The sequence below is a fragment of the Myodes glareolus genome, chromosome 5 (assembly GCF_982192425.1).
Source record: "Myodes glareolus chromosome 5, mMyoGla1.1, whole genome shotgun sequence".
Classification (NCBI taxonomy): Eukaryota; Metazoa; Chordata; class Mammalia; order Rodentia; family Cricetidae; genus Myodes; species Myodes glareolus.
The window spans coordinates 37,011,044-37,036,331 of NC_142030.1; the positions used below are offsets into that span (position 1 = coordinate 37,011,044).

The following is a 25,288-nucleotide window of genomic DNA, read 5'->3' on the forward strand; positions in this document are numbered from 1 at the left end:
GGTGTCAGTCTGAATTATCCTTAAGGTTTTAATCTCTGCCCTCAGCATTGCTGATTCAATCTTGAAGGACTGCATTGTCCTTATAAAATATCTAAACACCAGAAAAGCGACAAGTCCCAGAAATAACCAAGTAAGAGGAATATCAGAATCCTCATGGAGGATATCCTCCATGGAGCAATTAAAAAGGCCATTGAATTTTTGGATAGTAATATTTTCTGACATGTTCAATCAAAAGAAATTATATTTTTTTATTTGTTTTCAACGGAAAAGAAAAATCTTACCTGTAATTACCCTTGCCTGCCAGTAAGTGGCGGGGGCGCACCTTAATCCACGTGGCAATGGCGCTGACCCGGAAAGATTCTGAAATATATATACACTCAAATTCAGAGGTTACTTTCAGCCTAGCAGCGCAAGTCAAACTCAGCCGGGGCTGCAGGGAATGCACTGCCTGAGTGGGGGTAGAGTTGCCACTTGCCCGAGTTCTGCGGTGTTTGCAGAAGCCAGAAAGTCCCCGGCCTGTTTCTATTGAAAGGAACTGGGATCCAGTGCAGGCTTTACTGTAAAGGCCATGGGGCCGCCAAGGTGCTGTGTGCACTCAGGCTGCTAGGCCCGCGTCACAAGGTGGGAAAAAGGGCCCACGTCTGGGCGCCAAATAATGGCGAATCAATCCCACACCAATTATGTTTTAAGGGGGTATTTATTTTAGGGGGTAAAACTTGCATACACCATAAACCATCAGGAAGGGAGCCTAGTTGCTGGAGCAGGAGCCGGGAGCAGGAGCTGGAACCAAGCGCCGGAACCAAGAGGCCGAGTCGAGCTTGCTGCTCTTCTTTTAAAGAGAAATATACCACGCCCCAATGGGCTGGTATTTCAGCAGCTATTGGCTGACGGAGCGGAAGGCGCTCCCACAACACTGTGGGCTTGTGCTTCAGCGACTATTGACTGAAGCAGTGGAAGGTACTCCCGCAGCAGCCCTGAGTTCTTTTGATGTTCTTGTGAGGTACCTTTATAAACAGACCCTTATCATGAGTGCTCTTGTGGTGGTTGGCATACCCCAGGCACCTGTCTTTAGGCATAAGGTGTCAATCTGGGAGTTTGGCTAACAATTTCATCTGCATATTCCCATACAGAGTGCTTGCTTCCTACTTGGGCAGAAGTTAGATTTTTCTGCTGGGACGGAGGGAAGTAGTGTTTCTGTTCATGTCCCAGGATTGGCGGGTACTAACTTTTGCTCCATCCTTGCTTTGTTGGGATCTCACTGTGTCATCCTCCACCTTCTTCCCTGTTCCTGAGACCCATTTCCATGTGATTATTCACAGGTAGCAAAGGACTAGTAGCTTGGCTTTGCTGATGGAAGAATGTTTGACTGCATGCAGATCAGCCAATATCCTTTCAACTTTCCAACAAACTTATGGAGTACAGAGAAAAAGCCAGTTTGAATTTTATTAAGGGGCAGCATCTCTAAAGTGAATAAAAGCCTTGATAGTGGCCTCCGGGGTGCAGTCTGAGGGGTAAGAGTCTTAGTCAGTCATATGCTCCACACAGTAGACCTCAAGGAGCAGCCCTATGTGACAACCTTTCATGTCTGCCATGGAAACCATTCTCTTCAGATTTTGTGGAAAAAAAATAAAGGTGCATGTTGGGAGCTATGTATACTGGGATCATTTTGCAGTGTTTTTCTCCCTGTGTTTGTATTTAAACGTGTTGAATTTGAGGCATACAGCCCTTAATGGTTGAATTATAAGCTTTCTCATTCAAAAGCCTATCATCGGTTCCAGCTAAGTTACCTACCATAGATGATGCTTCTTGTTTCTAGCAGAAAGTTGCATTTGTGATGCACTATAGGTAGCAAGTCCAGATGGAAAGCCAAGAGATGGCCCTTGACAGTGAGGAATTTGAGAGAACGTATCCAGAAAGATGAACACAGGTGAATAAAAACCATGATGAGAGTAGAAAAGCAAGCCTAAGTCCTGAAATTTATCACTTAAAGGCCTAGAGTTCTTGTCATTGTGAGAAGGTTACTAGCCAGAGCTGAGTCTTGTTCTAAGAATGAACCTCCAAGGGTAAGACACAGGCACAGGCTATAGTAACAATGCTCTGTCTACACTGGTCCCATGACTTGTCCTCTAATCTCCTGCAAAGCCCAAGAACAAAGGGAATCCAGTGGTGCAATTCATGATGGCCAGATTCCTGGGAGCAAGGTGGAAAGGGATGATGTATCTATGTGAAAAAAGAGAGAAAAGGAATGAAAGGATTGAAAAAATGAGTTTCACTACACAGACTCAACTGGTCATGACCTCATTATACATCCCACGCTGGTCTTAAACTTATGATTCTCCTACCTCAGCCTCCCTAGAGCTAAAATTACTGGCTTCCACCAACATGTCTGCTGAAACAGTTTAACATAGCAGGGTAGAAGGAAAGAAAGAAAGGGAGAAAGAAAGAAAAGAAGGAAGGAAGGAAAAAAGAAAGAAAAAGAAATAGAGTTCATATGGACCATATATGTCAATCATCTCCTAGAATTAAATCTTTCTTCCCCTGGAACATTAAGAACTACTTTCTTTATGAGCAGTGAGGTCAACATTATGATAGAGACACCCACTGAAACAGTTTGCCTGAGCCAATGGGAGCTCACCAACTCCAGCCGGGCAGGGAAATAACCAGCATAGGACCAAACTGGACTCTCTGAATGACAGTTGTATGGCTGGGGCAGACTGCGGGGCCACTGGCAGTGGCACCAGGATTTATCCCTACTGCTTGTACTGACTTTTTGGGAATCCATTCTTTTTGGAAGGATACCTTGCTCAGCCTGGATATAGTGTCTTACCCTCTCTGAGGACTGGATGGGGGATGTGGTGGTGGTGGGGAAGGTGAAGGGAATGGGAGGAGAGAAGGGAGTGGGAAATAGGATTGTATGTAAAATGAAGAAAGATAGTTTGTTTTCTTTTTTAAAAGAATAAAAAATAGTTTTAACACAAAAAAAGAAAGAAAGAAAAGAAAAGAAATACTTTCTTTAAAAAGAACAAACACAGAAACAAGTTCAGAGTCAGTTGGGTGGCTTTCTCACGGTCGCTCAGAGAGTCTATCAACCTAGATAAAGCACGTGTGTACTTTCCACCCTGACTGCCTGTGTGTTTAGGAGATAGACATAGCACAGGAAAGCACAGAGGTGATTCCATAGACCTGGCCTCCCAACAACTGTAACCTTGCATAGTACATGCCATTCATGGAGAAAGCCACATATTTGCCTTTTCATACTGGGATGCATGACAGTATTCTCATGGAACTATAATTTGTGAGACTTCCTCCGTATATTACCCAGAAGAATATGAAGGCATAAAGCTTAACACCCACAGTGTCTTGAGATCAGTCGGGTGTTTATTTGAAACTAGGTTCTGCTACTTTCTAGCTACATAACCATAAGTAGGCCCATCAACCTCTCTGAGTGTAGCTTGCACATCTATGGAATCTGTACAATGGAGACAGAGATTCTGTCCTAAATTATAAATGGGTAAAACTGGGAACAAAGCACCTCCTGCTGCCATTAGTGCTTGGTGTAGATCAAGTGTGCAACCCACAATGACCATTCTCGGTATAGAAAATATGGTCACAAAGTGCCCAGTTCTAATGCTATAGTGTTAAAATATGACTAAAAGAAATCTAAAATATATGCAGAAAAGCACACAAATCAAAATTACACAGCTCAATTTATTTTAGCAGGGTGAGTTCTCTTGTGTAGCCTTCAATCAAAACAAGAATAAAATATGAGCAGACCTCCCAAGGCCTTACTGTGTTTCTCTCTAGGTGACACCAGAGTGTGTGCTACTCTAAGATTTCTTTGATTTTATATATATATATGGGCAGAGTCATTGTATTTTTGACTTGTTTCTTTCAATATTCACTTGAGAGATTTACCAACATTTCTTCATCAAGTTCATTTTCATCTCTGTGGAGGATTTCACTGTCTGAATATACCATAATTCATGAATTCTAACAGTAGCAGACTTTTGATGTGCTTTTATCTGGGATTATTATTAATGGACCAATTTCTGTACTTGTGTTGTGTGACTTTGTGTGTGCCTTTCTGTTGGGTCACTGTATCAGCAGTCAGCATATGTTAGCAGAAGCCACTGTGTTGATTTCCAGGCTCTGACTTTAGTGCCAGAGAGCTGCTCTTGTCCCCCAGTCTCTCCAGAACCTTCTATCATATATTTTATTTTCAAGACATGCAGGGTGTACAGGGAACCTAATTGTGGCTTTAATTTTTATTTATAGTGATTATTCTTTTGTTTGTTTGCTTGAGAAAGGGTTTTACTGTAAAGCTCTAGCTGTCCTTGAACTCTCTGTATAGACCAGGCTGACCTCAAATTCAAAGGGATACATCTGCCTCTGTCTTCTGAATGCTAGGATTAAAGGTGTGAGCTGCTATGCTGGGCTTACTGTAATTATTCTTATTTGGACATATGTGTGTGTGTATAATACATATATGTATGTATATATATGCATATATATGCATACATATAATATATATGTGTAAATTACACATAATTTACATCTATAGAAATTATATAAATAGAATATTATATATACATTCATCAATACATACATACATATATTGTGGTCATCTCTTTTCTTCCATGGCTTGCTTTTTCTACATTTTCTGTTTCTGATTTCTTTAGATGAGTGGAAGTTGTGAATCTAACTATAGCTTTATGGATCAACTTTGTCCTCTCACTAGAATGTAGTTAGCTTAGTTTTCTTTGATGTCTTCATGCTTGAGTTTTAATTATTTCTGAATCAAATACTGGAGATTCAGAAATTGATAAGTAACAGAAATCTATTTCTCACAGTTCTGGAGTCTTGGAATTCCAATATCAGAGGTCTTTGCAGGCTCAGCTGTATGATTAAGCACTGCTGTCTGACTCCAAGATGGCTTCTTCTTGCTGCACTTGCAAATGAGCTGAACACTGTGTGAAGCTCAATGTGTTAAGGGCCTCAGTTCCACTCAGGAGCAAAGGAATGCTTATGACCTAATCACTTCTTAAAGCCCTAACCTCTGAAAACCTTCAAACTGACTATTAAATTTTAATAAATGTTTTATTTATTTTTATGTATATATCTGCATGACTGCATGGAGTAATGTGCACTCATGATGTACAGGTGCCCATGTAGATCAGAAGAGGACATTAGATACCATGGAACTAGACTTACAGGCTCCTGTTAGTCACCTGATTAGTATTCTTGAAATAAAACTGGGGCCTCTACAAGAAACAAGACAGAAAGTACTCTTAATTGCTGAGCCATCTTTCCAGTCCAGCTATTAAATTTAATGATTAAGGTTTTAAGAAGACACGTTCAAACCATAACTTCATGTATTCACTATTCATATAGTTTCAGTGCCATTAAGCCCTCTCATGTTGTGCTCATATTTTCATATTTATCCTGATTCCATTTCTGGCTATACTCATCTTTTTTACTCTATACTATTTTTATGATGTGGATTTCTCCTCTGTATGTTGTTGATATGTTTTATTACCCATTGTTTAATAAAGAAGCTGCTTTGGTCTATGGCAGGGCAGAATATAGAAAGGTGGGAAATGCAAGCAGAGACAGAAAAGGAAAGAAGGCAGAGTCAAGCAGATGCCATGTAACTGCTGAAGGAGAAAGACGCCAGAACCTTACTGGTAAGCCTCATGGAAATACACAGATTAATAGAAATGGGTTAATTTCAGATGTAAGCACTAGTTAGGAACATGCCTGAACCATCGGCCAAACAATATCGTAATTAATATAGTTTTGTGTGGTTATTTAGGTCTGAGAGGCCAGGAAAACGGAAGCCCAGTCTCTGTTAATATAATAGCGCCCAACGTTCGGCAATGTACATCCATGTAAAACCTCAGAAAGCAAAAAAAAAAAAAAAAAAAAAAGAAGGACTTCTAGACCTACAAAAATGTTCAAAAATGGGACTCAATTGAAGTTTCTTGGTAGCCACATATTTTCAGATAGGCTCTGTTTGCTATCAGCAAGGGCAAGCAGAGACACAGCTCCTTCAAAAGAAGGCTTCCTGACTCAGCATTAGCAGCAAAAACCATGAGGCTCCTTTAAGAGACAGCTTCCTGGTTCATCCTGGCGGCACAAATGGCTCTGACTCTTTCAGGAGGTCCTGTTATGGTGCACTTGAATGGAATTTGTGAGCTGCTGCAAGTTACTGGTGGTGGCAGGGACCAACTGCTTTCCAAAGTTGAAGTGGTAAACATGGCTCTGAGAGCTGGGAGTAAACAGACCTCTGCCAAGTTAGAAAGTAGAGCGGAGTAAAACCAACAGCCACAGTGTTGCTCTGGTACTAGCCATGTCTGCTTAACAGCTTTTAAACAGTGATCAAAAAAAGAATTACAGATATGCAATAAAGACAGATTCACACAAAAATAAACCTCTAGATGGGTAACAATGTGTTTAAAAACTGTATGTAGGCTTCAGAAAAAAAATAAAATTGACACAGGCAGTTTAGAAAGAAATAGTTTTAAAAAGTAAAACAAAGTCTTTAAAGAGACAATAAAAGTTATATAAAAGAGTACAGATGGTCATAGATTAAAAGAGTAAAGATAAAAATATTAAAAAGTAATAGAGTAAAAAAAGTAAGCCATGTAAAGATGGACTATAAATGGAGACTCTGAATTATGTATATTATTATGTTTTCTTTGAATTTTTTGACTGTTAATAAGTTAACTGCTGAAAAACATTTGATTCTTGGGGCTATAAGTCAAACCAATATGTATATATTTTAAAGTTATCTTGACTTCAAAATTTGAGTTTAAAGATATGTTATTTTGGAAAAGGTATTCTGTTTTTGCTTCCACAGAAGATGAGAATCTATGAATTGCTTCCAGATTAATGTGGCTTGATGGAACAAGACACCCCAAAAGATCACCATGAACCCTAAAAATACTTTGTTCAACAAGCAGTAGAAAGCAGTTTGAAAAAAATTATTCCAAAATTCCCAAAATAATTGTTTATGAATGTTTGTTTTCATTTAAAATGGGCTAATTATAATTGGGTAATGGTCACAGTTAATCTCTATCTGGGAGAAATTGGGGCGGTGGTATGATATAGAAATGAATACTTTACATTGATATGAACTTTGATTTATTGATACAAATTTAAGGTCAATTTTGTTATATATTTATTTCTATTCTTGTTTAAGATATCATGTTTATACATCTCATTTAAATGTATAACTAAGAAATACAGATTAATAGATAGCCATTTATAATAGTCAAACTTGTAGTCGTGTTAGGTTTTCTAGATATATAGAGACATATTTCAGTTAGAAAGATAGTCTTCAACACTTCAAAGACCTACAGAAATTGACATTTAAAAGGTTTTAAGAACTTAGACTTTCCTTGGCAGTGAGACATGTCTGCTTCTGGCAGCACCAATTACTTCAGTGAGGTTAATGGACATTGAAGAAACTCATTATGGAATTTGCTTTTAATGTTACAAAATTAGTATTTGAGCAAGAAACTACTCTTGCCTGGACTGCTTGATGTTATGCTGCATAAACTGGACATGCAGAACCACAGAAAAAATGACTGCTGAATTTGCCTAAAGAAGGTGAAACAGTTATCCAGGATTTCTGATTCTTGAAGAAAACTGCCAGACCTTCTGTGCAGGACACAGAAGAAAGTGACTGACAAACTGCCAATACAGGCAAAACAGTCTTTCAGATTTCCTGCTTCATTGTAAAGTCTGCTGGATACTATGGGCCTGTAGGCTGAAGATGGATACCCCAACATTACAGAAGAACTTTGGGTGACTGCCCAGGCAGCAAGATGTCAATTCTAGAGTTTTGAAAGTTGCTTACAATGCATTTTATATTTACTTATTTAATATTATATCCTTGTGGGGTCTTTGATGGAGTTGAAGACAGATTTCCTTAGGTAAAGTTACAGTTTTCCTTAGTTATGATAGAGAATAAATTAGATATGAAACTTTATAATCACAAAGATAAAATTGATGATAGAATAAAACCTTCCCTTTTATTTAGAGAGAAAAGGGGAGATGATGTGGGATTATCTTCTGTATGCTGTGAATATGTTTTATTACCATTGGTTAATAAAGAAGCTACTTTGGCCTATGGCAGGACAGATTATAGCAAGGTGGGAAATCTAAGCAGAGATATAGGAGGAAAAAAGGCAGAGTCAGGCAGATACCATGTAGCTACTGAAGGACAAGAATGCCAGAACCTTTCTGGTAAGCCACAGCCTCATGGCAATACACAGATTAATAGAAAGAGGTTAATTTAATATGTAAGTCTAGCAAGGAATATGCCTGAGTCATTGGCCAAACAATGATGTAATCAATATAATTTTGTGTGGTTATTCAGATCTTGGGGGTCAGGAAATGAAAGCTCAGTCTCTGTTTATATTTTCATATTTTTAATTTTAATATATATGGGCTCAAATAGTTGATTTTTTCAGATTGGCCACTTTGATTTAGCAAGTTACATTTAAGTGTGTCTCATCACAGCTTGGGACTTCACTGATTTTTAGCACTAAATGTTTATTCCATTGTTGAATGTGTTTATTATGTTTGCTTCTACTGCTGTGATGAAGACCATGGCCAAATACAAACTTGGGGGGAAAGGGTTTATTTCAGCTTATAGTTGGAGTCCATTGTGAAGGGAAGTCTGGGTAGGAACTGTTACTGAAGCCATGTAACTTGGCTTGGTCTTCATGACTTGCTAAATCTGCTTTTTTATGCTACCTAGGACTGCTTTCCCAGGACTGACACTGTTCACAGGGAGCTGGGCCTTCCGCTTTCAATAATTAATCAAGAAAATGTTTTACAGGCTGTGAAACTGGAGACTGCCTACAGGCAATCAAGCATTTTTTTTTCTACTGAGGTTCCTCATCCTAGTTAATTCTAGCTTATGTCGAGTTCACAAAAATAAACCAGTATCACACTACAGTTCATTTATTCATTCAACTCCAGTAGAACATCTTGATTCTAAATATTGGTACAAAACTACTATAAATATTCTTATATGCTGTTTTTATGGAATTAAGTTTTCAAGTAAGAACTAAGATGTATAATTTTGATATCACCATATAAAATAGCCTTTATCTTTGTAACAAGTCACCACATTATATATTGCAAAAGGGCTTTTCTTACTATCAATTAGTGAGAATTCCTTTTGCATTTGGTTTGCTGCTAATACTGTTTGGGATTTTGGAAATTTTAAGTTGTGTAGTGCTATCTATCTCATTGTGATTTTCATTTGCAGTGCCTTAATAGCATATCATGTAGACTACCTTGGAATACACTTTTTTGGTACTTACATATCTTCTTTGATGCGGTGTTCTTAGCATTTCTTTCCCCAAATTTAGTATTTGTGTTTTTCATGTATTATTGTTAAATTTAAGGTTCCTTTCTAGCCATAATATGGAGCATGTGTTTAATTCTAGTCCTTTAGAATCTGGGAGAGGCAGGAGGAGCATGAGTTTGAGGCAAGCTTGGGTGGCAGGTTGAAGCCCATCTCAAAGAGAGGAAGATGGCATGAGAATGTCTGCGGGCTGGTTTCTTTTTTGTTTGTTGTCTATTTGACCTAAGCTAAAGTTATCTGGTAAAAGGGATTATCAATTGAGGAAGTGCCTCCATCAAACTGACCTTTCAGCAAGTCTGTGGCGTATTTTCCCGCAGACTTATGATCACTGTGGGAGGTCCACTGAAGTTGGTATCACCCTTAAGTAGTGTCCTGATTTATATAAAAAAGCAAATTGAACAAGTCTCAGAAAGCAAGCCAGTAAGCAACATCTCTCCACAGTTTCTGCCTGGTTCCTGCTTCAAGGCTTCAGTCCCAACTTCTCTCAATGATGAGTTCTAAGTCAAATATTTTTCTCCTCAGGTTGATTTTTGGGCTGTATTTTGTTCCAGCAACACAAAACAATCGAGAAGAAAGATTATTTACTTTTCTTGTCTTATTAAATCGTCTTTAATAATGTTGACAAGCTGTGATGAGAGAAAGTGTCTCTTTCCTTTTATGGCTATGAGAAAGTTTTTGATATCTCATCATTTAGGATAATACAGTCCCTTTCTACCCTTACAGTGCTGTGAGTTTCAATTATGTATAGATGATGGCTTCCCTCAAATACTTTTTATGAGTATGTTGATATGACCATGCATATTTATAAGATTCCAACTTAGTGACAGACTGAATTATATTAGTAAAAATAAAATGAGCCTTTTTTATCTAAGGTAAGTAACATTTAATAAACATTTTTATGTTGCTGAATTCAGATTGTATATTGCACATCATGATCAATATCATTAGTTTCTTGTAATATCAATCATTATGGTGTTGATGGCTTCATAGAATGAACTGGAAAGCATTGCATTTCCCCAACTTTGTCTTATGGAAGATATTATACAGTATTAGAATAACTATTTCCTCAAATGTTTGGTAGTATCCATTCATGAATTCATCTTAGTATTTCTATTTAGGGTGATGCTGATAAATTTTTATTTTATTTTTTCATATTATTAATTTTGTTCAGGTTGTATACTGTTTTGTATGAATTTTGGTAGATGAGTGAGAAATTTGTATTATTTCATGCAGATTATCAAAATTCTGCATGTAGAAATCATAGCATTTTTTAAAATTATTTTCTTTTATTGAAAATGGATTCTTTCCTCTTTTCTTTTTAGCCTACCAACAGCTTATCATTTGTTTTCTTTTTAAGAATTGGCTTTTGTCTTTGCTGATTTTCTCTATTGACTTACCGTCTTCAACCTCATTGATTTCTGCTTTAATTCTTATTTGTTTTGTTCTTACAATTGATTCAAGTTGCACTTCTTTTTACCCATGTCCTACAGTAGAAGAATATATTGTTCACTTTCTAATCTTTCTTTGTTTCTCATAAGCACCGTCAATCCTGTATGATTCTCTGCAAGCCTGAGTTTTGCTGCGTCCTACATGATTTTTCTAGAAGTCTGTTTTTTGCTGCACCCTGATGTTCTAGAGAAACTGTATTTTCATTTCTTTAAAACACTTCCGACTTTCTCTTGAGATTTCTTCATTGAGTCATGTATTCTTCAGAAATGTACTGTTCAATCTTCAAGTGTTTGGTATTTTCCAACTCTCTCCCTACTATTGATTTCTAGTTTAATTCCACTGTGCCTTTGAAGGAAGCACAGAATGGCTTCCTCTTATTAAATGTCTCCTCCTTAATACACCCAGAACTTGGACTATCTGGGAGTTCTCAGTTAGAACTTGATAAGAATCTTCACTTTGTTCTTGTTGGATGCAGTATTTAAATGTGAATTTTCTGCTGCAGACTAACTCATGGGGTTACTCATTTTAGTCACGTCTTACTGATCTGTAGCCTGTTTCTTCTGCACATTCCCCTTAAAGGAGTGCTGAAGTCTCCAGATAAAATAGTGAGTTAATCTATTCCTCTCTGAAATTCTACTAGTTTCTCTTTCATATATTCTGATGTTCTGTTGTTGGATGCATGGGTTATACGAGTTGGTTTTGTATTTTGTTAATCAATTGCCTTATCATTATAAAATGACTTTCTCCATCCTTCATAAATCATTTTACTGATGTATGCTCCAAAATTAATATATCCTCATTCTTTGGATTGGGATTAACATGGTATATTTTTCTCCATTCCTTTACTTCTAATTTATATATGCTTTAAATTTAATTTGAACTTCTTCAAGATAGTATTTCATTAGGTGTTGTTTTCTTATCTACTCTGACAACATGCCTTAGATCACTATTGCTTGTAACAAATTGCTGCTATGGATGGGTGATTTGTCATATTTGTTAGCTGTATTCTTTTATTTTTATTTTTTACCTTTTATGATTTTTTAATTGAACATTTTTAAGTAACTCAATTTTCTATCCATTCTTAGCATGTCATTGATATTTCTATTTTCCTGTTTAGTAGTTTTCCTGGGGTGTGTTTATAACTAATCCACCTTTGCTTCCAGATAATGTCAGACCATCTCATGACCTTACAGGTCACAGTAAGTTTTAATAACTTCTCTTTCTTATTCTCTGTATTATCACTTTAATCCATGTCATTCGTATATAAGGTATAATTATTAAAAAGTATTGTTGCTGGCATTATTTTATATGAAATACTATCTTTTATATCGATAAAAAATAAGTACATAAGTTTTCATTTTACCTCTACTTATTTCTTTCATAATCTTCTCTTGCTTATTAGATATATAAGTTTCTGTTCTACATCATTTTCTTTGTCTCTGAAGAACTTTTTTTAGAAAGTCTTGCCAGGCAGGTCTACTGGCAATAAATTGCATCAATTTTTCTTTGTTTGTAGAAGTTTTTATTTCTTCTGCACTTTTGAAAGGTAATTTTGTTGTATATAGAAGTCTAGGTTGTTTTCTTTTTCTTATTTGTTTCATCTCAATATTTTAAATGTTTCACCCCCTCTCTGACTTACACAGCTTCTAAGGTTAAGTTGGATGCAATCCAAGGAACAAACCCTGCTTGCTCCTGTATAGATAAGGGGTTGCTTTCCCTTCAACTCTGCTAGGTATTTTCTATATTTTTAGTTTGTCTAGTTTGAACAAGATAGTGCTAAGTGTGACTTGGGGAATAAGACTTCCTGCCTGAAGTTCTCTGAAATCCTTGGGTTTAGGTTCTGCTACCTGACATTTATTAGAAGTGCTCAGATGTTATTGCTTTATGTATTTATTCTGTTTATTTGTTAGCATTCCATTATTTACTGACTACATGGTTAGTAATTGTTGCACAGTTGTTGTCTATATATATATATATATATATATATATAGAGAGAGAGAGAGAGAGAGAGAGAGAGAGACTTGTTTGTTCAATTCCCAACTGCTCAAACCCAAATAGTCATACAGAAAATATACTAATTACAGCACTGTTTGGTCTATTTGCTCAAGATTTTTATTAAGCAATTCTTACATCTTAAATTAACCCATTTCTATTAATCTGTGTATTACCACTAAACTGTGGCCCACTGGTAAGATTCGATCATTCTTCTCCTTTGGCAGATACATGGCATTTCCCTGACTCTGCCTACTCTCTCTGTATAGCTCTTTTTGGGTTTCTCATCTGGCTTTAGTCTGCCCTGTCACAGTCCTAAGCAACTTCTTTATTAACCAATGGTAATAAATCATATTCACAGCATATAGAGGAGAATCCCACATCATCTTCCTTTTTCTGTCTAAATCAAAAGGAAGGTTTTAATTTTAACATAGTAAAATTACATGTAACAAAATAGGTATCGTGCAAGAATTATAGTTACCATATTTTTGTGAGTCTAAAGTTTCGTATACAATTTATCTATTATACTAACTAAGGAAAATTATAACTATATGTTGTCAACTCCATCAAAGACCCCAGAAGGCTATGATAATAGCTAAGTAAACAGGAAGTACATTGTAAGCAACTTCTAAAACTCTAGAACTGACAGAGATATCTCGGTGCTAGACAGTCACCCAAAGATCTTCTGTAATATTGGGGCATCCATCTTCAACCAACAGGCCCATAGTATCTGGCAAACATTTTTATGAAGCAGGAAATTTGAAAGACTGTTTTGCCTATATTGGCAGTTTGCCGGTGTCCTGCAGAATGTCTGACAGTTTCCTTCATGAAGCAGAAACCCTGAAGAACCATCTAACCTTCTTTTGACAAGTTCAGCAGTCATTTTTCTGTGGGTCTTGCATGTTCAGTTTTTACAGCATACCATCAAGCAGAACAGGCAAGAGCACTTTCTTGCTAGCCTTGTAACATTGAAGGCAAATTCCATAATGAGTTTCTTCAATGCCCATTAACTTCGCTGAAGTAATTGGTGCTGTCAGAAGCAGACATGTTTCATTGTTGAGATAACTCAAATTCTTAAAATTTTATAAATGCTATAGTCTGTAGGTCTTTGAAGTGTTGAAGATTATCTAACTAAAATATAACTCTATATATCTAGAAAACCTAACTAACATGAGTACAAGTTTGACTATTATAAATGACTATTAATCAATATTTCTTAATTATACATCACATTTTTAAATGAACTTCACAAATACTATACCTTAAACAAAAGCATATATATAGGCTTATATATATATATATATATATAACAAAAATCAGCCTTATAGACCAAGATCCATACCAATGCATAGTATTCACCTCTATATCATATCCCACCTCCATTTTTTTGTTTTAAAAAATGAGTGTGACTATTTGAATTTGGCATAGTTTTCATAGTTTTCTCTGAATAGCTTCCTGCTGTTTGTTGGGTATGTATTTTTAGGGTTCATGGAGACCTTTCAGGGAATCTTGTTCTATCAAACCACATCAACCTGGAAGGACTCTATAGGTTCTCATTTTTTATGGAAACAAAAGCAGAACTCCTTTTCAAAAGTAACATATCTTTAGTATCAAATTTTGAAATCAAGATACTTTTAAAATGTATATGTTGGTTTAGCTTAGCAGTCAGTGCAATAAAATGTCTCTCTGTAGTTAGTTCATTCACAGTCAAAAACTTCAAAGAAAACAGAGTAATATAGACAATCTATACTCTATGTGTATTTTCCATCTTTATGTGGCATATTTTTAACTCTATAACTTTTTAGTATTTATTTTATTATCTTTACTCTTTTAATCTATGACTGTCTATACTTTTGTCTATACTCATTTTTCTGTCTCTCCCAAGCCTACATACATTTTATAAACAAATTTTGACTTGCTTATAGGTCTTTTACCTTTGAATCTGTCTTTATTACATTTCTGTAATCATTTTCTGGCCAGGAGTGCCTTTTTTTAATGCTAAGCGAGCACGGCTAGGACCAACTCTCTGGCCCTGCTTGTTGACTATACCCCATCCAACATGGTAGAAGTATTTTGACTGTCTCTGGTAGCCATGATCACTGCCCCAGCTCCAGGGACGTGGTAAGTCTATGTTGTCATTAAGAAACTAGTAGTAGGCTGCTCACAAACCCCATTTAATTGCAGAACCTACTGAAAGAGCCAGAGTTAGTGTTGCCAACAGGAACCAGGAAGCCGTCTCTTAAAGAAGCCATACAGTTTTTGCTGCTAATGCCGAATCAGGTAGCTTTCTCTTAAATGAGCCATGCCTATGCCTGCCTCTAGCAAACAGAAACCACCTGAGAAAATGCTGTAACCAGGAAGCTGTGTTTAACTCTGTTCTTTTGTGTCTAGAATTTCTTCCCAAGCTCTTTCAGGCTTTATGTATATGTTGTTGGCCCACGTTGGTGCTGTTTGTAAATGGAGACTGCTCATTTATTTCCCAGCCACCCAGACCAAAATAGTCATACAGAGACTATATTAGTTACAAACACTGTTTGACCTATTAGCTCAGGATTCTTATTAAGTAACTCTTACGTCTTAAATTAACCCACTTCTATTAATCTGTGTATCACCACGAGACTGTGGCCTACCAGCAAGTTTCTGGCATCCTTCTCCTTTGGCAGATACATGTCATCTCCCTTACTCTGTCTATTCTCTCTGTATTTCTCTGTTATGATTTCCCACCTGGCTATTCTGCCCTGCCGTAGTCCTAAGAAAGTTCTTTATTAACCGGTGTTAACAAATCATAATCATAGATACAGAGGAGAATCCCATATCAGATGTTTCATTCTATTTGTTTTGGGGTGTTTTTTTGTCTTTTTCTTCTCTGTTCCCAGTGTTGAAAGTTTTCATTGACATTTTCTTAAACTCAGAGATTATTTTTACTTAACCAGATGTAATCTACTAATGAGTTATTCAAAGATGGTCTTCATTTCTGTTTGTTATGTTTTTGGTCGCTCTTATTTACTTTTTAATCTTTCAAAAACAGTTCTACATCTCTACTTTCATTATTTGCCTGTTCTTACATGATGTCTGATCTTTTGTACGAGAATCATAACAGATAGATTTGCTAGTTGGTTTTGTTTTTCAGCTTGAAACAAGCTGGGTTCATCTAGGAAGAGGGAGTCTCAACTGAGAAAAAAACAAAACGCCTGCATCAGAAAGGCCTGTGGCTAAGTCTTATTGTATTTTCTTGATGAATGATTGATAGGGAGGGACTGTGACTACTGTGAGTGCTGCCACCCCTGGGCAGGAGGTCCTGAGTTCTATAAGCAAAAAGAAGCTGACCTAGCCATGGAAGGTCAGCATGTTTTGTTCTTAATGACCTCTACTTCAGTCCATGCCTCAAGGTTCCTTCTCTGACTTTCTTCTTTTCCTTTGTGATGAACTGTAAACTGAAGGCCAAGTCTTCTCCAAGATGCTTTTGGGCATAGTCTTTATCGCAGCAGTAGAAACTGACCTAGAACAACATATCAATCATAGTGCTTTAAAATCCCTGACCTGATTATTCCAATATCCCTGACATGCATGAGATGGATTCTGGTGCTTGCTGTATCTTAACACTGGGTTTTGTGCTTTATAACATTTTTTATGCAAAAGTGAAATGATATGTTCAATAAAAGGGACTTTGACAAAGAGGCATCTAGAAATCTGGCACAGTATATGAAGGTAGGGTAAACATTCCACGGTCATATGATCCGATTTTCATCTTTGTGTGAGCCTATCCCATTGGCTATGAACTGTATGAGTGCATCTCAGGTACCTTCATCTTTTCCCAGACAGTGGCAGATACTCAATCTTGAAGTCATGCTGAAGTGTTATATTTCCTTCTCTTCTAGTTGACTAGGCTCTGATGAAACTCCAATATTTCAGACTTGAAGAAAATCATTAGTCATAGTAAGGCATCCATTTGTGAATGGAATACTCTGACATTTTCCAATTGTTACTCTTCCTCTGCTACTACCCAAAGCATGAAAGGAGGTTTCTCTGATACACATTTTAGAAACCGAATAGAGCTCCTGGAAGTAAAAGTCATAAAGCCTGGGGGGGGGGGTTCCCTCTGTGTTTACCACCTGTAGTTTGTACCTCGGTTAACAGTTTTCTACTCTGAGCCTCCCACAACTGTTTTAACTTTTTTTTTTACCCTGACCCCTCTCCACAGAAATTTCTACATTCATGTGTTTGTTGTGGTGAGTTCTTATTCCCTGTTTCAGCTTGTTTAACATTTGGGGTGAAATGATTTACTCTGTGCATTTACTTCTAAGAAGAGTTTTTGTTTTTTTTTTCAGTATAGTGCTTGTTATTATGAAATGATGATTATCAAGATTCTTATATTGCTATATTAGAAGTACCGTGTGTGTGTGTGTGTCTAACTATATTGTGTTGAAAGTTGGACACTGTGTGTGAACATTTGTAGAGTCACAAATGCTAGTCTCAAGTCCCAGTGATTCTCATACAGCAGGCATCTACAATGAGATAAACAGCCTCGATTATTCAGGGATGAGACTGACTTGAGCCTGTGTTTAATTTCTGAAAAGATCATTTATTTTGGGTGTCTGCCAGCTTCTAGCTGTTTGCCTATGGGGATCACTAATGAAAACATGCTACTAGCTCCCCGCCCCACTCAGGTTTTCTCATCTGCACACTGTCTTTTCATCATCATCAGATAAAAATTACTGCTTACCTTTTTATAACCTTTATTTTCCCTCTGTTTCTTAGAGTTCTTTCCTACACAATTTAAAAACAACCTATTTCCTTGTTAGGAAAGCAGGCACATCACATTCCTCTCATCTTACTGAGCTCTGTTCACCCTGTAAGTTTGGATGCCCAGGATCTGGATGCCCTCATTGACCTAGATTATAACTTTTGTTCCATTAGATTTATGGAAAGTTCAACTTAGCTGATGATTTTATTGGGTGGTGTTCCATCTTGGGGTGTGGTGGGCATCTGGTTTCTTTACTGCATACCTAGGTGGCAACTGCTAACAGGGAAAACCCCTTGTAGCTCCCTGGAGGATCATAGCCCTCAAATCATGGCTGCTTCAGAAATTTCTTAATACCTACCGGCAGATGTTTCCTTTTCTTTTAAGTCAGCCTTTCTAGCTGTTATTCTTGGAGATATCTCTCTTAATAAATGGAAATGAAAGTCCTGGGGCCGCTTACTTCGAAGAAATAAAGTTTGTCAGCAGATGTTCATACAGCTTCAAGATAAGAGATGACACAGAAAATGCTAGAAAGTTCCCTATGGGCAATGCTCACCATCAATACTATGAGGTGATGGATGGCTCAGTTGAACAGCGTATGCTTCTCTGTAGACTGGAATCATTGGCAACAATTCATGTGAATAGATGAGACCACCCCATGCTTTCTTCAGTATCATACCCAGGAGAGTGAAGGACCCAGCTGTCTATGGATAGCCATGGAGAAGTGGCCTCAGGGTGAACATGGGTAGAACAAGATTATCTGTAGCAGGATTTGGAGAAGACATAGTTACTGGGACTGATAAACTCCAATATCTTTCACACCAATGGTAACTCCAGTGTTGATGCATACTACAGTCTAATTTTTCACTGTGCTGTGGTGTCTGTGTTTCTAACATTGTGTTCAGTAGCATTACATTAGCAACACTAAATTGGCTGTGATGTAAGCCTTTCCACCGTAGCAATCAATAAGTGGAGAAAATCAGAGCTTTGTCTAATCTGAATGGCTGCTTAGCAAACACTAAGAAGCATCCTTCCCAGACTCCTAGTTCAAGCTCTGTTGATCATTGACAATGACTGGTGACTCAGTAGCAGACCCGGTGTTGAACTCTGACTTTGTCCCACCACTTGGTTCTCTCAGAAACACTGTGACTCTAGATCACAGAGGCTAAGAGGGGTTTTCTGTGCCCTGCTTATATCCACATGACAGCCAGATCAATCTGACCCCCTAAATCTTTGTTTTAGCCACTATATTAATCACCCTCCCATCAACAGTAAAATCTGAGAGGCCAGATCTTAGACTGAAAGGGTTGGCAGTTTTTCTGTTACTGAGAGCAGACCAAACAGTGTGGTGAAGCCAAGGGTTGATGCTGGAATTGAGCATGGACTAGAACCACAGGAACATGCAGAGATCCCGAGGCAGACTCTGTGGATATACATTCAGCAAAAGTTCAAGTTGTTGGAAGCTGGGAGGTCATAGGTAGTCTTAGGTACCTCTGGCAGCACAGTGGGACTGATGCAATGTTAGCAGGTATCTGCCAGCCGTCAGTAGAAGTCTACCCATGGGATCTGGGGGGATGGCACTGCATTCATAGTGAGGGTTTTCAAGAGCAAGATATGGACTTGGAGAGGCTATCATTTCAGTTTCAGGCAGGTTTTTAGACTCACAAATGGGAATAAATTAGGGATCATGTTAGGGAAGAGACAGATTGACCAAAATAGTACTTGCATTCACAATGCTAAGTGGGCACCCAATTCGGTTGGATGGAGAGACAGATACTTAATATTGGGTAACAGGCCAGTGAAAAACCACTCTGCCCCTGGCCTGTCCCCAAACCCAGGTCTTTAAATTCCTACTCCCACGAGCCAGTGTTAACAGCCAAGCAAGACTTCATGTCCCCTTTATACTTGGTCATGAGCTCACTGCACATGCTCCACTAGCTCACCGTGCATTCTCCCCAAACCCTACAAATCCCACCTATCATGCCCAGCCCACTGCTGTCTCTGATCCCACTCAGAGGCAGCCACCATTCTGTGTTTCTTTCCAATACACCTTTTGTGTGAGGCTTGTTGATGGTGTGACTCTGTGGTATTCCTTGGCTTCTGGTGGCTAAATTACACTTGTGCCAGAAAATTCTTTCACTTTGTCCTTACAAAGACCTTGGAACTAGAGAACAGGGGTCATCCACCACTGAGAACTGAGCAAGCCACAGCAGTTCATGGGGATCAAGCAAACAGTCAGAAGCATCAGGTGTGATTCTGAGACTAATGTATTCAGGAGGCTAAGTGTAGATGAGCATGAACTTGGAACATTTCCTGTGTATCTTTAAGATGATGGAAATAGTTTCTTTTCTTCACCTCATTTTTCTTTATCAAAAGATATAAATATATCTTTATTTTGTTTTAGTAGCCAGAGGTATTTGAGATGTAACATACAACTGTTATATGACACTTTAGCTATAACAGGAGAGAGGTAAACAATTTTCTACTCACCCTAGAAAGCAAATTGATGACAGAAAAAGTATGTATACCAACAATGACCAACTTGATGAACCAACGAGTTTTATTGAAGTCACTTACAAAGATATGTGTGAGGTATGACAGGAGCAGAGATATCTCAAAGACGGGTGTATCAACAAAAGCCCAACTAAGCTTGCTTGAAAGTTCACAAAAACTGCAAACCTAAAGCACACTGTACACCCTGCAGGCAGCTTAGCAAGATGGACAAGGTCCTGTGAAGGTTATCTCGGTTGTTCTGAACCGCTTTAAGCATTTTAGCAGGTCCCTCTTTCTTCAGGAGGCTCCGCTAGTCTGAGAATTTTCTAGGAAACTTGCCTTATCTGAGAGTAGACTCATCAGTCATTAAGATTGAAGAGAGAGGGGTCTAGTGAATCTCTTCAGTTTCAGGGACTTCTAGTTATTTTGAGGTGTTTACTTACTTCCTGAATTAAAAGACTTCCCTGTAGGATAAATGTTTCACCTCCCTTAGAACACCCTGCTGTTTCAGCTTCCTATAAGCACCCTATCTTAAAAGATTCTGCTGTTTCACTTCCATTTACACATCTTTTTTCCCATACATCATTTTCTTTCCTTTTTGAGACAGGGTTTCTCTGTGTCATAGCGCTAGCTGTCCTGGAACTATCTCATTTGGACCAGGCTAGTCTCAAACACCCAGAGATCCACCTGCCTCTGCCTCCTAAGTGCTGGGATTAAAGGCGTGGGCCACCACTTTCTGGCTTCATACATCTTATTCTTAACAAGTTTCCTCAAAATGGAAGTTTTTTAACTGTAGAAGAAAGCTATATAATAACAGACTAAGAGAAAATGAATGTGTCCTAGAGAGCTTAGATGTGTGGCGAGAACCCAGAATAAACCAGGAGGTAAAACAAATTAGACATAAATCAAAATTAAGAAGATACAGCAGGGCTGTCTACATTATCAAGCACAACAGCATGGGGGCCTGATCTTCTTCTGAAGATGTAAAGACGTATAGAGACCCCCATGATTATCAGCATATACTGCAGAGACCAGCATGAAGATGGTCTCGTATCTGTAATTTCCAGAGACAGTCTGAATTCATGCCTACTACACTAGCATCGAAGGGCATCATTCTACTTATGGAGAGGGTTATGATGCAATCTCTCAAGCTACAGTTGGTGTTGTAGGTAGTTTTGTGTCAGCATAGCTGAACTCATTACTCTTTTACTTTGATAGATTTGACACAGTGATAGCCCAGATGTCACTGTGAAGCCATTATTTGAAATCAATAGATTGGGGGAAAGCTGACTAACTTATTTATTATAGGTGGGCTTTATCCAGTCAGTTGAAGACCTTAAGAGTAGAAAGCAAAGGTCTTCATACCATGAGGAAAGGGGGATTGTTTCTATCTGTAGTCTGTCTTTGGATACTGTGGCAACGCTGAATCCAGTCACCACCAATGTCTCCCTTGGGTCTTCAGACTCATATTCTTGGAATTATTCAAAACCATGTGATATTGTCAAATAAATGTGTATGCACCTATCTATCTCTCATCTGTCTACTGATGGTCACCTTCTGTTGATCTGTTTCTCAGGGGAGCCTAATGCAATAGATTCGTGTATAGGAAGATATAGAAGAAGTGTTGTGTCTAAAAGATTTCTTATTATAAGCAAGGTTGTGCCTTCCATATCCATCCAAACTGGGGTGGGACGGTTGTGGAGGCAAAGTTGGAGGTCTTTTTTCCTTTGGTCCCAAATTTTTGGCTTTTTTTTATTTGTTTGTTTGTTTTTCGAGACAGGGTTTCTCTGTAGCTTTGGAGCCTGTCCCGGAACTAGTTCTTGTAGACCAGGCTGGCCTCAGACTCACAGAGATCTGCCTGCCTCTGCCTCCCAAGTTCTGGGATTAAAGGCGTGCACCACCATAACTCGGCTGGCCCCAAGTTTTATTGAAAACCTGATTCTGAGCCAGAGCAATAGGAGAGAAGATGGAAAGGACAAAAAGGATATGAGAAAAATGTTTTTTTTATTGTACCTGCTTGGACATCTGTACACTGAACAAACTCAGTCACCTGTCTTCTCTAGTTCTATACTCAGAAAGTAGAGCACAGGGAATTAGAGCTTCAGAAGACGGCAGATTGCTGTCTTTATAAAGTCATGATTCCCAGTCTCCAGGAAGTCTGGGAATGCTGTTTGGAATTTTGGCCAATTCAATCTTTACAATTTCTAGAAACTCTTCCTACTTTTCAAATACATAAACATACTTCCTTTCTCTTACTCTGTGTTTTTCAAGAAATCATTTTTGAGACAGTGATCAACTTACACAAGGTTGTAGAAAATAATACAGATTCCCTGTAGTCTTCATTTAATTTTTCTCCACTGAGAATAGTTTGCAAAATAACGGCACAGTATCAAAAGCAGGATGCCATGATTGAGATGGTCAAAACTGAATCCCTCCAACTCAACAAGATTTTCCATATTGGTCTTTGGGTGTACTTATTGCTGCCTTTGCTTTCTCTGCCTCTAGAAACACTAATTTGTTGAATTGGGGAAATGTTCTTAGTAAGAGATACTGTGGTATCTGTGTTAGTTTATCCTAAATACTTAGTAAATTCACTCGTGAAAATTTCTGACCAGTATTGCATTTTTGGGGGGAGGGAGATGATGATTAAAGGATGAGTTCAAATTTAGCAGTAGTTATAAAGCCAGTGACATATTTCACATGTATTGCATGCTTATTGAAACAACTCAATAAGCTGTCCAAGATGTCTTTGAGTTGTAGGCACTATTTCTTTATTTTCATCACGTGTCTGCAATGCCTGCCATGTATTGAATAAGTCATTCTTTATATTGGAAATTTGTTTGTTTTTTTCCTATTTTTCTTTGTCAATATTTCTGAAGATTAGTCACTTTTATTGATATCTCAAAGAACCATGTCTTTTGTTAATTGATTTTCTTCATCACTTTTGTATTAAATATTATTGGTTGTTATCTTGACTCTTTCTTTGAATTTGACATTTCCCCTATGTCTTCAGGTGAATACATACATTATAATTTCTCTATTCCTAATGTGTTCCAGTTACCTTTATATTTCTTCCTTCTTAAGTACTGCTTTATCTGTGTTTTGCAGATTTTGATTTTCTTATTCAATGTCTTTCAAATTTTCTGTAGAGAATTTCTCTTTGATGTATGGGTAATTGGAAGTATGTTATTTAGTTTCTAAGTGTTTGGAGGTTTTTCCTGCTAAATATCTGTTACGGATTTCCAGTTTGATTTTCACTAGTACCAAAGAAAATTATATATGACTAATTTATTAAGGTTAATTTGATGACTCTGGGTCTGATCTATTTTCATGTCTTGTGATTACTTAAAAAGAGTATACAATATATCTGCAGTTGTTGGATGACGTGTTTATGAATTTTGATTAGATCCAGTGATTGAGAATGCCATCATTCAGTTCTTCTAAATTCTTGTTGACTGCTGTCTAGCTGTGCTATTGATGTTTTGGAGTTACAATTTTAACTTTTAATTTATCTGTTCTCCTTATATATCTGTCAACTTTTTCTTTTGTGCAGGCCTATACATAGCTCTGTTTTTCTGTTTTTGTTTTTGTTGTATAAACTCTGATTTAAGATTGCCATGTCTTCATGGGTTGACCCTGTCTAAATTATATAATAACATTATATCTGTTAACAGTTATGTTTGCTGTAAACTATACTTTATCTGGTATTGGTATAGGTGTACTCACTTTCATTTAACGTCCACATGATATGAATTTTGTCACTGTGAGCATAACTACATAATTACTTATATTTCACATTAAATATTTTTTCACATATATTCTGACAGATCTTACCGGCATGTAATTTTTTTAGCATAGCAATTATTTTTAAAAAGCTATGAATGGGCTCTTCGCCTTTCCTCCGCCATCGTGCGCTGTCTGCCCCCCTCGCCTTCTCGCCATGTCTTCACACAAGACTTTCAGAATCAAGCGATTCTTGGCCAAGAAACAAAAGCAAAATCGTCCTATTCCTCAGTGGATTCGGATGAAAACTGGCAACAAAATCAGGTACAACTCCAAGAGAAGACACTGGAGGAGAACGAAGCTGGGTCTGTAAGGAGTCAACAATGGCAAGACAGTTTACGCTGAATTGTGGTCCTGGATGAGTGTTATCAGATGGAGTTCAACATTTTCAACTCTGATCATGTTTAAGTTGGGAGTGGGTTCTCCAGTAATAAATTGTGGAGCCTTTCAAAAAAAAAAAAAGCTATGAATGGGCAAGTAAGACTGCTTGAAACCAAGAGAAAGTTAGCAGAAAAGACATTGAGGATAGAAGAATGAAGGGAAGGAAGAAAGGAATAGGAAGGAAGGAGAAAGGGAAAAAAGAAGGTATAATCTTGATGTCTTTTTTTCAACCACCAAGTATAGTTTAAATTCTAGGGAAAGGAAAAGCTATTGTGTAGACCTGTTTTTGTTTGCCTCTTTGCTTGCTACAGTTCTTGCCTGGTGTTCCAAAATTTTTTCTTTTAAACATGTACTATATATTGAGAGAAGTTCTTTTGTTTGTTATTTAGAGATAGATCTAGTGATAAATTCTTTTCTTGTTTTCATTTTTAATTTAGCTCTGTTGAGTGTCTCTTATTTATTGAGTAGTATTTTTGCTGGGTATAGAATTCTGGGCTGACACTTTTGTTATTTCAGCATTGGGGAAATTTTAATTTTTTTTCTTCCAAAGTTTCTAGTAAGAGCATATCTGTATTCAAACTGTTTTTCTTTCAAAGATGAGGCATTGCTGTCATAACTTTGAAGATAATTTCTATGTTTGACTATACTGTTTGACTATATTGTACACATTCTTGTTATAATTTTGGCTTGTCTGGCTTAGATTTTACTCAGTATCCTAAATCTATAATTTTATACATTATGTAATATTTTGAAATTTTCCACCCAATATTTCTTTGAGGATCTTTCCAATGATAACCTTGGTTACTTCTTCTGTTATTCTGTTATCATGAAGGTTATATGTCTTTTGTATTTTCCCACTAATGTTTGAAGCTTTCTAAAATCAATTTTATTTCTTTTATTTCAGGAGGTCAAATTTCTACAGTTATATTTTTAATCTCACAGCTTTCCCCCTCTGATCCTTTCAATGTTCTATAGACACCATACATTGTTATAAATTCACTTTTTGCTATATTGTTATTTTTTTATGCTGTAAGTTTCCATTTGACTACCATTTATATCTTGTTTTC

At 37.4% G+C, this 25,288-nt stretch overlaps 1 protein-coding gene across 1 annotated transcript; it reads left to right on the forward strand.

Annotated features, from left to right (window-relative positions):
* Positions 1 to 23,963: 23,963 nt before the first annotated feature.
* On the forward strand, positions 23,964 to 24,302 carry LOC148122063 (large ribosomal subunit protein eL39). Its single transcript, XM_087905984.1, has one exon. It carries the CDS (start codon positions 23,998 to 24,000, stop codon positions 24,151 to 24,153), a length of 156 nt encoding a protein of 51 aa, XP_087762110.1. The 5' UTR covers positions 23,964 to 23,997; the 3' UTR covers positions 24,154 to 24,302.
* Positions 24,303 to 25,288: the final 986 nt, after the last annotated feature.

Bases quoted from the DNA above. Each gene is read 5' to 3' on its own strand.
- LOC148122063 (XM_087905984.1), top strand. From the start codon at position 23,998: ATGTCTTCACACAAGACTTTCAGAATCAAGCGATTCTTGGCCAAGAAA.